The sequence below is a fragment of the Melanotaenia boesemani genome, chromosome 16 (genome assembly GCF_017639745.1).
Source record: "Melanotaenia boesemani isolate fMelBoe1 chromosome 16, fMelBoe1.pri, whole genome shotgun sequence".
Taxonomy (NCBI): domain Eukaryota; kingdom Metazoa; phylum Chordata; class Actinopteri; order Atheriniformes; family Melanotaeniidae; genus Melanotaenia; species Melanotaenia boesemani.
In genome coordinates this window covers 13,182,623-13,195,086 of record NC_055697.1, presented here as the reverse complement: position 1 = coordinate 13,195,086, position 12,464 = coordinate 13,182,623, and the positions used below count along the sequence as shown (strand labels likewise).

The following is a 12,464-nucleotide window of genomic DNA, read 5'->3' as shown; positions in this document are numbered from 1 at the left end:
TTATAATCAACAGGGTTGTCACTTCCCCTGGCTAATTTTGTGTTTGGGTAATATCTTGATGATTAATACAAACGTTGACAACACAAACAGTGTATTTGTTTTAGTTTGTAATTAGTTTGTATATTGGTATCACAAGATAAACATCACATCAAGAACAGTCAGGTTTCACAAGAAATGGACAAAATGTTGATGGGAGTGTAACTGATGCTTCCATCTGGTGTTAAGATCAATGCCAAACAATGTCTCCAGGAGACAGTGATGGACAGTTAAGGATCTCCAGATTTAGACTAATATGTGAAAAAATGATTCTACACAGACATTTTTATGCGATAACATCTACAGGGTGAACAATTCTCCTCCATATAAACACTCCACGTTCAGGTTTTGTGCTGTAACAATCTTATAACTGTATGATTTTTTTAATTTGCTTACATTTTCCCCAGGAAGTCGTGCATTTAGAAGCACTTACAATCATTAATAAAAGTGTAACCTGAGTGCTGTGAACTATAGTCAGATGTTTTAAAATGCCATCATATTGCTTTAATTGGAATAGTAATGAAATATATATATAAAGCTCTTCATTTTGGAACCATTGCTTAGAATTAAAATTCCATTTTCATAATCATGTCTTGCAACATGCTGCTGTACCATCTTACCACTCCGATCTTCCCATTTACAAAGTAATAGACAATTTCTTCAGTAAATGTCAAAAGTACCATGCAAGTGCTGTAGGAAACTGAACTGGTTTTAAAAGACATTTCATTTTAATTAGCATGAAAAATAGTCTTTCTTTTCTTTCTTTACCAGTAAAGTAAGCATTCAATCTGTAAATATATTTAGGACATCACAGAGATTAAATCTGGAGAACAAAGGAAGGACTCTCAGGCTTGTGGGGCCCCTTGCCCTGCCGGTCTCTGGAGGGCTGGAGCCCGGCAAGGCCAACATCCCTGGTCCCCCAGTGCCTCTGCTCCATGGCCACGGGGTGCTCTGGCCGAGGCCTTCCTCTGCTGTTCTTCTGGGCAGATACATGTCCTTCAGTGTGATGGCTGGGATTCATGCTCTGTGGGGGCTGCTGGTCCCCCTGGTCTGCCTGTGATCTTTGCAGGGTCTTAGTCACATTTGCATTATTACACTAATCACTAATTCATTCCTGATATTTTGCAGCCACATTCACTGAACTGCTGATCCAGTCGCCATGTTGTCCTTTAGGTTTAATCACTAGTGACTAGTTATTTTTATGTTTATTTTTCTTTGTGTTGATGTTTTTGTTGTTGTGATTTTTTTTCCAGCATGTCTGTCTTTTTTATAAGTGCTCCCAATGATGCAAGAATTTTTATTTTATTTGGTTGTAGATACTGTAGGTCGCTTTTTGCTTCCTTACAGGTGTGGCAGCTGATCGTCTGTCCTGTTTTGATTGAACAGCTGATGCTGTTGCTTCATATGCAATATATCTGTTTAATCTCCTTTTTCTTCTCTTCACTCTTCATATCAGTATACTCCACACTATAGCTTATCTCAAGATGTGGTTACTACAGTAATATTCACCAAATTTTGCTTTGTACCTTTATTTTCTTTTTAAAATGCCTACCTCTAAACAAATATATAAATTCTGTGGCAGAGTAACAGTGATAGAGATGCGTTTCTGAAGTGACAAATCTGACAACTAATGAGCCAAAATACTGTTAATCCTCCCACTGAGGAGCTACACCACCATCAGAACTAAAATCTGCAACAAGGAATAAGCCAGTTATCAAAAAAACTTAGCTCATCTTTATAAAAACCCAAGGGGGGAAATGTACAAGTAAGAATTATTGGATGTTATCAATTCTCTAAAATAAGCCACCCAAATGCACACAAATCCCCAAATTAACCAGGGCTGTTGTTGGTGAGAGATATTAAACATTTCACAGGGCTTCACATTTAGTTCCCTTGGATGAAATTATATTATGATGAAAAAGGGAATCAAACTTAAAAGAAATGGACTATTGAGTCAATATTCTCATTACTAAAGTATTTGATTCATTTAGGTGCACTCACATATCATGGAAAAAAATACTGGAAGAAAATTTAAGCTTGGCATTTTTTATTTTTCACCATCTTCACATTCAAATTGATATTACCCTTCAGTGTATGCAATGCTAATGAACTTTGCAGCATTACAAGCGCCAGACTGCAACACATTCCCCAAGGGGGCAACAAAAGCCTCACAATAGCTACATAGCACATTGGTGCATACAGATTCCCTCTGTACATTAGCTCCTGCATGAGGCTCAGGATCAAACCTCACCATTAGTCCTTGGATTAAATTTTTCACCCTTTCAGATAACATGCCATCCTCAACACCTCTGGTCCATGTAATGAGCACAGGAAGAGAACAAATCATACAAAGTAAGCAAGCAGGTTCATGACTAACGAATGTAAATCCATATTCAGATACCCACGATCTCACAAAAAGGCCAGCTGTGTCAAATGTAGTCATGCTCTACCGAATATTAAATATCAACAGTCTCTTGCTGACAGCAGACCGGCTGCACAGTTAGACAGTTGCCTTATTATACTGAATAAATCCTCTCCATGTCAAGATCCATGCCTGGATTTTAAGAGCCAATTTAATTCCAGATATGTACAGCTCTGATTCTCCAGTGTTGAAACACTAATGCAGTATTTTGAAAAAGTGTATATATTTTGTGACATCATTGATAGAGTTGAAATCCAGCCATTAAATCTGAGGCTTTTGCAAAATCTTTCAATATTTACCCAGAGAATGATTTAAATACTCTCACAATTTAAAGCCAACACTTAATTATCTACTTAGATATCAAGTCAGCAATCTTATAAAATGTATAGGGAAAGTGGAGATAAGATCCCTATACCTCCTTAGAAGAACAGCCTGTGTTGCAGTGACACATCAGTATAAAAGGATTCTTAATTTTTAAGCAGCCACTATTAATTTTATACAAATGGGTGGAGGGTGGAGCAAGGAAATAATTCTTGACCACGTACGCTTTGAATAAATTGCATTGGGCACCATGAGGCAATTTTCCAAGACAGAATACAGCCGTTGATTTTTATATTTATTTTTTTTTCTAATCCATCGTCCTGTCACCATTCATCTCTACTGCTGCCTGCAAATGCAATGACATTGTTTCTGAGACAGCAGGGAAATGTTCTAATCATCACCCCCAAAACTTATTGCTGCCAAACACTGTGCACTGAGGCTCTGTGTAAGCCATCTGAGTTCAGACCAGAGGGAATGCAGTGCGAGAGAGAGAGAGGGGGGGGGGTCTCCAAAACCAGGAATGCTTGAAAGGTAGAAAACTAAACGTTGGTGTGATGCTGAGGCATGAAAAGTTTAACTCAAGCCTGCTAGGCTGGATTTAAAACCAGTCAAAATGTTGATTTGTAACTTTAATATTTTACAGAAACTTAAAAAGATCCAACACAGAATATGTACCAACCTTCACAGTGAGAACAAACATTTCATTTTTAAATGTATTACAACAGAAATCAGGCATCTTTAAAGTAAGAATCCAGGTCTTCTGTCATTTCAGCCGAATGTTGGGAGCTGTTTGCTGCCTCTCGAGCTGCGGTGGATCCTCTGGCAACTGAATGCTCTGAAGTATCCGTCTCTCGCTTTGTGTCCTTGACTCCGCCCAAAACTTTCTGGCTCTCTATGAAGTACTGGTTGGGGTGACTGAGTGAGAAGGACGCATCCTCAACCTGCTCGGAAAAATGAGAAAGCACAGGAGAGAAAGGTCAAGAGAGGATAATAACTGTCAGCTGTCATGGAGTTGGCAGGTTGATTAACTGATTGGATGTAATGTCACCTTTTATAAGATGATCATTTAACATTTCCCTCAGCGATGATAAATGGTTTACTAATTTCTTCAAATTATGGGCTTTCACAGTCACATTATTGAATAAAAACCTATGAATTGATTATCAGATTATGGCTAAATGCCTATGGATTATGGATTCTGCCTTGCAAATGACTTGTGAAGAAGAACAAGGTTAGTGAGAAGACACTTTCTATTGTTATGTGTACCTGCAGGAGCATGGCATTAAATATTTTTAAAGAAATAAGATTGTGATATGCTTCATTTGGAGGGCAAGTTGTCTGATGATTTTACTTCTGCCTTCTATTGTCTCCAAGTGTAATAGTGCGGTGGCTCTACAGGGAGGTTTGGATACCTGTTAATGAATTTCAACCACTTGGTAATATTTTCTGAGGACGTAGACTTTTTATGTAGCATACTGTGCAAAATCAATGTCTCTCAGCAGTCAGCATCATAAAAACCTGGTGAATTCAACATGTGCATGTTCTACTATGAAGAAAAATAATTCAATAAAACAGCTGTACAACTTTTTTTCTGAAATCGATTGCTTGCACGGAGTAAATTAATGTGGATATAATAACTGTAAGGAAATAAATGAACCACAAACTATTCATTAAGCTTAATAGGCAGCCACCCAAGCTGCTCTGAGTTACTATTCTCTCCATGGGAGAATTTAGCACAGATGTTAAACCAGCAAGTTATATCATGCTCGTGTCAGAATGACTTAAGCTGTGCAAGACATACACAAAGAAAGGGCACTTTTATTGACTAACCAATAACATTGCTTTTACCAATCCAGTAAATTCAAATTCAGAGTTTTGTTGACACAACCAACTAGGGCACTTGAATATGCAAAGGTAATAAATCCATCTGGCTACAGGAAATATAGCCTATGAAAGCAATTGTTTCAGCTCATACTGACACTCTAAATTGTGCTAAGTAAATGGGATTGAGTTAAATCTGCTCGCAGACCAGAAAATGTAAAAATTATTAATGGTAAATATTTGCCTGCATCTGTGTTTATGTACTCCACTCTGCTGCATGGCCTTCATCTGCAGCCACCAAAAGATGATATGATGAATTATAAGTATCGCTTTTCTTTTTTGTCTAATGGGATGATGATTTGAGCATCCCAGTTACAAAAGATTAAATTATATAAGTATCCACAGGGGAAAACAATGTCTGGTCTGCCATAATAAACCTATAAAAAATTAAGTAGCTATGACAACCTGCTAATGATGAATGTGATGACAGGTTTGGGTATCTCCTGGGCCTTTGTGCATGAATTGTCAACTCCTGCACTCCTGTCTACGACACAGGTAGCTGCAGCTCCTCCCAACATTGAAAGAAATGTGCACTTACATTGTGTGTGAGCTCAAAGTATTTCTGGCATGCCAGCTGGAAGTGCATTCCTTTCACAAGCTCCAGGATCTGTAACAAAACGAAGGAAATAGTAAAAGGAGGTTCAACTGCTATAGTTTGACAGTGTATTTAGAGACGACTCTGGCAGCAACTTGGGTTGTCGCAGCTCTGTATTTGGAATAATTTTAATTGGATTTTGGTCTACTCTTCAAAAGCACTCTTCATAAATCATAACGACAGCTGTAAATATGTAAGGAAACTGCTGCAAATGTAATGAAAACAGATGACATCCATCTTTAGGCTAATTTAAATATTAATGCCAAGCATTAACTCTTTGTAAAATAACCCCATAGTTTATCTAAGTTTCAGGATTATTTACTTTTTCTTTAACATGTGTGGAGGTGAACTGCTCAGGCTTTAGTTTATTCATCTTCTGTAGAAGTGAACTCATCTTCCACAAAGACAACGAAGTAGCATGTTCAGAGCAATTACACATCTGTGGTGTCTGCAGCTGCACTTAAATGAATCTACAACAAACTTTAATAGCAGCTTTAGTGTTTCTGGATATTCAGAGTAAATGATCCGTTGAAAAACAAATCTTAGGTCTTCATTATTTACTAAACCAGAAACTCTGCAAGTCTGCATTTTGGTTTCTTTGCAATTCCCTCCTATGTCCTCCGGTGTTGGATGTCATGAGCTATATACTATCTCAGGCAGATATTCTAGTTTGTATTTTAGTATTCGTTTCTTTGGTAGAATAAAAAAAAAAAAAAAAAAAAAACCCTTACATACAAATTTCCAATAACAAAAAGGCCAATACTATCTCAAATGGCAGAATAATAATGTGCCCAACAGGAGCATAAACTAAGAAAGAAAAAAAGATGAGTGGTAAATGGACTGCATTTATATAGCTCTTTTCAAGTCTTGTTACAGTGCCTTCTCCTGTGTTAACGGCAGGCAGTGTGTGACCTTCCTTTTGTTACCACCATGCGAAGACGGGTTTGCTTTAAACTAGTAAACTAGTAAAGGAAGTGGCATGTAATTAGTCAAATTTAATTTAATTTAATCTGCTGTTAAAAGGCTGAGCATGAACACAGTTACAACTAACTGCTCTCAGTCCCTGACACAACTCTGCCTGCTGGTTCATAAAGACCTTTTTTTCCCCATTTGGCACAGATTTAATAAATATATTAACAAATTTTCATGACTTTGAGGAATACCGATATTAAACAAAATTTGTCTATGGTCAGAAGCAGATAATGGTGGCTTTAAGGATTTTAACCACTAAGCATTGACAGGGTTACCAACCTGGCTGATTCCACCGGGAGACACTTTGTAGAACTGAAGCTTCTGCTTCAGCAGCTCTGGGTCACTATGACGGAACGGGCATCCTATCAACATAAAAGAAATTAATATATCTATGGAAATAAGACATTTGGGTTGCATATAGCAGACACATGGGACGAAACTAAAATAAACTTAACAGATAATTGTGTTTCCACCAACAACAGTCAACTCACCATGATAGTCTCCTTGGCTGGGTGGATTTGATAAAATCAACTTCATGCAACTGTAGGGGGTGTAGTCTGCTCGCCTGCCTTCTTTGCCAAACATGTGGCGGACACTGTAGGCATATGCTTTGTCAAACTACAGAATGAAAGAGGAGGAAGAGGGAGACAAAGAGAAGGCATTAGTGAAGACGAGAGTATTATAGGGACAAGGTTAGGGTGAAAAGAGACATCGTCATACATCATGTCAGTTTTGACAGGGTGTTTTCCTCAATGACATATAGAGCTATTAGAGAGAACCTGCTGTAGAGGTGTCACCACACTTGATATGGCTGAATTACAGATACCTTAATAAGGCCATCCTTCTATGTGCTTTAGCCCTCCTGTCCTGTAGAGTATTTTGACACGATATAAGAGTGTGTTCTAAATCAAGAAATAAATGGAGGTCATTTCTACACAATGTAATAGTTTCAAGGTAAATTGTGTTTTTTTTGTTTGTTTTTTTTTTTTTTTTTAAACATGTCCTGTCCAGCATCATAGCAAGCAAAATGATAATCTGGTTTCTGTATCGTGCTGAACAAATTTGCTCTGCCAAGGGAAGGCCTATGGGTAAGGCTCCTCTTGATAATGTGATTCATTTATTTAATTTACTTTGGATCACGGAATCTATGTAATCTTGCTGGACCTGACCAGACTGGACAGAAAACGATGGAAAATAGCAAAAAGAAGCAAAAGGGAAAGAAGAAAGGAGACAAAAACATCACAGTCAGAAGGAAACGACCCTTCAATCCACACCATCACCAGACAGCAAACTGTTAACACCTGTACATGAACACACCAGAAAATTTCCTACAACTTTTACAAAAAAACAGAGCTGCTAGTCATTAAGAGTTTTTAAATAATAACCAAATCAAAAAGACATATCATGAAATTAGCAAAACAGCGACCAGAAACTAACCCGGGGGGGGGGGGGGGGGGGGTGAATAATCTTAGTATATAAACCCACTGGACAACTCAGTGACTGTCAGGAGGAATAAGGAGTGATCAGTGATGAACAGTGGTGGGTGGGATTGTGCAAATGCGACCACACCTCTATGGAGGTCAAAGGCAGACCAGGGCAGCCCAGAGACCCGGGCCTCAGCGGCAGCCCCGGAGCACTAACCCAAGTTACCCCACCCCGAAGATGACTCCAGCCCCAGCAAGAGCCCCCCCTCGGTCTTGGAGCACACGTCCCAGTGGGCCAAGATCGGCAGCCGCCGGCCTCACCAGGGACCGGCCACCCAGGGCAGCCCGAGCTCAGAGGCGGCCTCCCCAACCCCCAAAGGCAGAGGGCCAGCACCATGACCAGGAGAACCAGCCGTCCCCAGACAACCACCCGGCGTAGGCCAGCAACACACCTCAAAGCTCCAGCCGCACACCCCGGGAGCCAGGGCGCCGTCAACCCCCTCCCTCCCCCCACCCTCCACCTACCCCACTCCAATCTCCACCCCATATAGCCCCACACTTACACCCTCCCCTGTGCCGTACCCACAAGCCCTCACCATCACACAGTCACGTCACACATCCACCTCTGTCCCCAGGTGGATCAGAGGACTTGAGCCCCAAGGCTTGGGGCAGTGATCGCAATGTGCCAGGAGCCAGGCCACCTAAGTGGCCCCACCCGACATGCACCGCATGACACACCCCCCAGGTGTTGTTTGTGTGTTGTGTTTGTGTTTTGGTGTCTAAGTGCAATTAAAATTGAGAGGGGAGTGAAGGTAAGTTGTTTTTAATTTCCTCTTAAATACTGCACTGTTGTGCTTTACATTTACATGAAGCATTCAGAGTTTTTTGTATTTTCAAATATATACAGCCAGTAATATTAGATTAACACAAAAGTCTTTAAAGTTACTAAAGAGAATCCAATAAACGAATAAGTAAAAAGACATACATCAGTCACTGCAATGTTCTTCTGTAGGGAAAGTAATCAAATATTACATAACGGAGTGGCAGATGCTTGTGAACTTTGAGGTTGCATTATGTTTTCAATTGATGGGAGGCCAATCAAGTGTAGATTTTTACTTTTTCTTTAATTGAAAAAGAGTCTGGCATTTTTATTGGCTAAACTCTTTGTTCATTACCAAAACAATTATCTGTCATGTTAAACTGGAATGAATATTGATATTTTAAGTTGCACAATAACTTTTTTGGTTGGCACATTTGTGTTACTTCCAGTGATCTGCAAACATTGTGTTACTTCTGAATCATATCGATTGCTGCATTTCAAATACTGCACTGCAGTTCAGTGCATCTTTCTTAATCATTATGAAGCAAACTAGTTATCCTCAAAAATGCTGGTTGACAGTGACAGCATTAGATCAAATACACAAGGTTTCCTTCTATCTATTGCCTACTGATTTCACATCTTATCCTCATTAATTCAGGACTTTGTCACAGATCTGAATGCTCTTTCATTTGAAAAATAAACCACAGATCAAGACAATAGTGCTGAAAAATACCTAATTAAATACATTTTTTTAAAAATGGATTAATAATTGAAGTTATTTTTTAACAACCCTAAAAGAAATGCATGTTTGCATCTTCTTGACTAACTTTACAACTAAAAGCCTCTCTCACATCAACCCATCTTAATATTCGTTAAGACTCAAAGGAAGAAGAAACAATCATGGTGTACATGGCAAGGCTGCGACAAGATAATGCAAAATAGTAAAGAGATTAATACAATGTAAATTAACCTGGAATTTATTCAGCAAAACAAACTAAATGAAAACTTCCCCTACTTCCTTTTGAAATTGATTTAAAGTAAAGCTAGGCTGTTTGGAGATAGGATACCACTGTGATCCAGCATTTAAAGTGTGATTTCCTGCATCTGGGCCAAGACTGCCTCCCATCACTGGCGTAAAAATGAATTCTAAATTATACCAGCAATCAATACCACTCAATCCTTGCATTGATTGGTGGAGTAATGTGTTTGCTTGGGTTTAAACCAACACATAAAAACACAAAAGTCCACAACAACACAAACTGACTGCAGCATCACTGGACAAGCAATAACTGTTCTGTGAGGTTTATCCCAAAAGAAAGAAAGAAAAAAAAGCCATTTTGTCAAAAGGAGTGGGGGAGCTTTGAGAAGATCACATAAGCTTTAGCAGTTTCAGTTGTGTTTAAAAGGACTGTGAAAATTGGAAAATATTTTAAATATAGCGCACCAGTAGGGTGGGTAAAATACATTTGATGCTGCCCAGTTTATTCCTCAATGTCTGTGCTGGCATTTCTGTCTGCTTCTTCAAACAGAGGGTGAGAAGACCAGCATGTATTGAGGTTATGGATAAAAACCCAACTTTAAGATTTAAAAGTAGCTTTTTAATCTTTTTATTTAGATTCATCTGACATTTTACAGTTAGGTTTAAATGACAAATCTTCGCCAGTCCCACTTAAGATCGGCTAAGAAGTTAAACAACAAAGTCGACGATACAAGTGCTTTAAATGGATAAACTTTAATTTCCTGAATTAATCAACTATTCAGAGTCAAACCAAAAGTCGCCTCCTACTTTTTGATGGGGGTCATTTTGCACAATCTACGCAAAGAACAACTTTTATGATATAGTAATTCTGTGAAGCATTAAAAAGCACTTTAGTTACCCTACCTTTAAAAAATAAATATACACCCAGAATGCTCCAACAGTGGCAGAACACACTCACCGTGACTGCACCCACCATATCACATTAATGTTGCAATAAAACCCTTGAACTTGCTAATGGGACAAGCTGCGGTGGCAATTTAAAAACCCATCAAATCTTCTCTAAGTACAATAAATCAAATATTAATTATGTAGAGCTTCTAGGGATTCAAGAGGCCATTCCCTAATCTAAGACCTCCTTACTCTATTAAAACAAAACATTGAACTCCACTGGCACTAAAGTGTGTTTAATATGTATTATGTGAAATAATGTGGACATAAAAGAGATCCTAAAGTGATCCAAAGACAAAAATGACATGACATTAAACTTTCAACTCACCCAGGCAATGCTAAGCTTAAAGCATTGCAATGAATAACAGACCTTGTCTAGTGAATGTAACTCCTTTTAATAGATTTACTGATCAGCTATACTTTTAAAACTGCATATTAGATAATGCTGGATTTGCAGGTGGCCATCAAACTGAATGAGTTCCCAAAATCAGATTACAGACACTTGCACACATATGCACAAAAGATGCATAAAAGTCCCCAAATTTATCTCTTTTACTGCACGTCTTGGCCCAAAGGCTATATCTCTGCAACACACTCCGCCACACACACACACACACACTGATAATGGCATATTCATTAAACCATAGGCAATAGAGACAGGGAAATAGGACACATTCCAGGATATGCATGTGTGTGAACTTGGCATATCTTCGTGGGGTCTGTCCACATGATGAGTAATCAGCCTGTAGCTCTAATACATCTAATGTGTAATATCATTTGAGAACTCCCCTTTATAAACTGCACAACATGCCTTTTCATACAATGAAAACAATACGAAGCAAAACTTTATGGTACAGACATTCATATCTTTTTTTATTTTAAAAGTATTTTTTTAATAAGCAGCTCTGGAAAGAAAAACGAGAGGAATTAAACTGTAACACATCAGAATCCCTATGCAATGTAAAATATATGCTTTCACATGTAACAACTGGAAAAGCACAAATGTAGATGAATGAATTCATTTAGCTCTTCACTTATGTGGTTTTGGTGTGGTTAGTGCTGCCTCAGACTGTCATAGATGACTTGTGAAGAGCCATGATGTTCATTAGCAACACCTGCAATTTCTTGCAATGCCACAAAACATCTGCTGTGCAAAAGTCCTACAACAGCTCAATGAACACTAGATTTATAAGGATGCCACCAGCAAGTTAACTTTGAAATATCTGTCATAACAAGCTTAAGAATCCCATTTATTGTACAGGGATTCAGCAACGCACCAACACATTCATAGCTGCTATATTTAGAGCACTACTGGACAAGTTATGGGCTTTATTGAAATAAACTTTCAAAAAATTTCAGCAACAAAAAAAAAAAAAAAAAAAAAAAACATTGCTTGTAATTTGTCTAACAGTAGAACTAAACTGTAACTGAAGGACTTCAAAGCTCTAGTTATGTTAAAAATGGTGTCAGTTAGTGGAATTTAATTAACTTCAAGTTGAAATCTGTAAAACAAGTAGTTCAGCAGCAGTCCTACCCCAAGGTAACAACACGCTACAACAAAGTAGGACAAATAGACGCTTCTCCAAATGAACAAGCTAACTTCTATGGTAAGACGAATGAAAAGATCAAGTTGATTCCATCTATTTTTTTTCCTCTCTCTAGTCTAATATTACACTGCCTCTTCCTTCGGGCCTCCCTTTCAGCATCGCTGCCTCCCATCTTCTTCCTCTGTGCCTGCCGCATACTAATGAGCAGGCTTTGTGCAGCATGCCACAAAGTGCAGTCCCTGACACAACACATACATCACTGTGAAAGCTGCGAGCTGGTCAGCACCATTCTGCTGCCTCTGCTGTGGAACAAGAGCAAGCTTTTCTGTAGAACTCATTACGGTCTCTCTAGAAGCTTGTACATGGAAACCAAGACAACTCAGAAATGGGGCGATGTATAGGGATTTGACTTCTGTCCTGTAAACCATGGTTTTCATGAGCTCTACTGAAGGCAAAAAACAAGCAAACAAAAACAAACAAAAAAAACTACAGTGGGCAATGCTGAAATATTTGTTTAAA

General features: G+C 38.6%; 1 protein-coding gene across 5 annotated transcripts in view; it reads right to left on the bottom strand.

Annotated features, from left to right (window-relative positions):
* Window positions 1-3,395: 3,395 nt before the first annotated feature.
* prim2 (DNA primase subunit 2) overlaps window positions 3,396-12,464 on the bottom strand; it is a 26,301-nt gene continuing 17,232 nt past the window's right edge. For all 5 annotated transcript variants that reach the window (XM_042009959.1, XM_042009958.1, XM_042009962.1 and 2 more), the window contains 4 exons: window positions 6,719-6,845; window positions 6,507-6,589; window positions 5,199-5,267; window positions 3,396-3,720 (listed from right to left, as the gene is read on the bottom strand). In XM_042009959.1, the coding sequence (XP_041865893.1) occupies window positions 3,508-3,720; window positions 5,199-5,267; window positions 6,507-6,589; window positions 6,719-6,845 (492 nt within the window). In that variant the 3' untranslated portion in view covers window positions 3,396-3,507. The remainder of the gene's footprint in view (window positions 3,721-5,198; window positions 5,268-6,506; window positions 6,590-6,718; window positions 6,846-12,464) is intronic.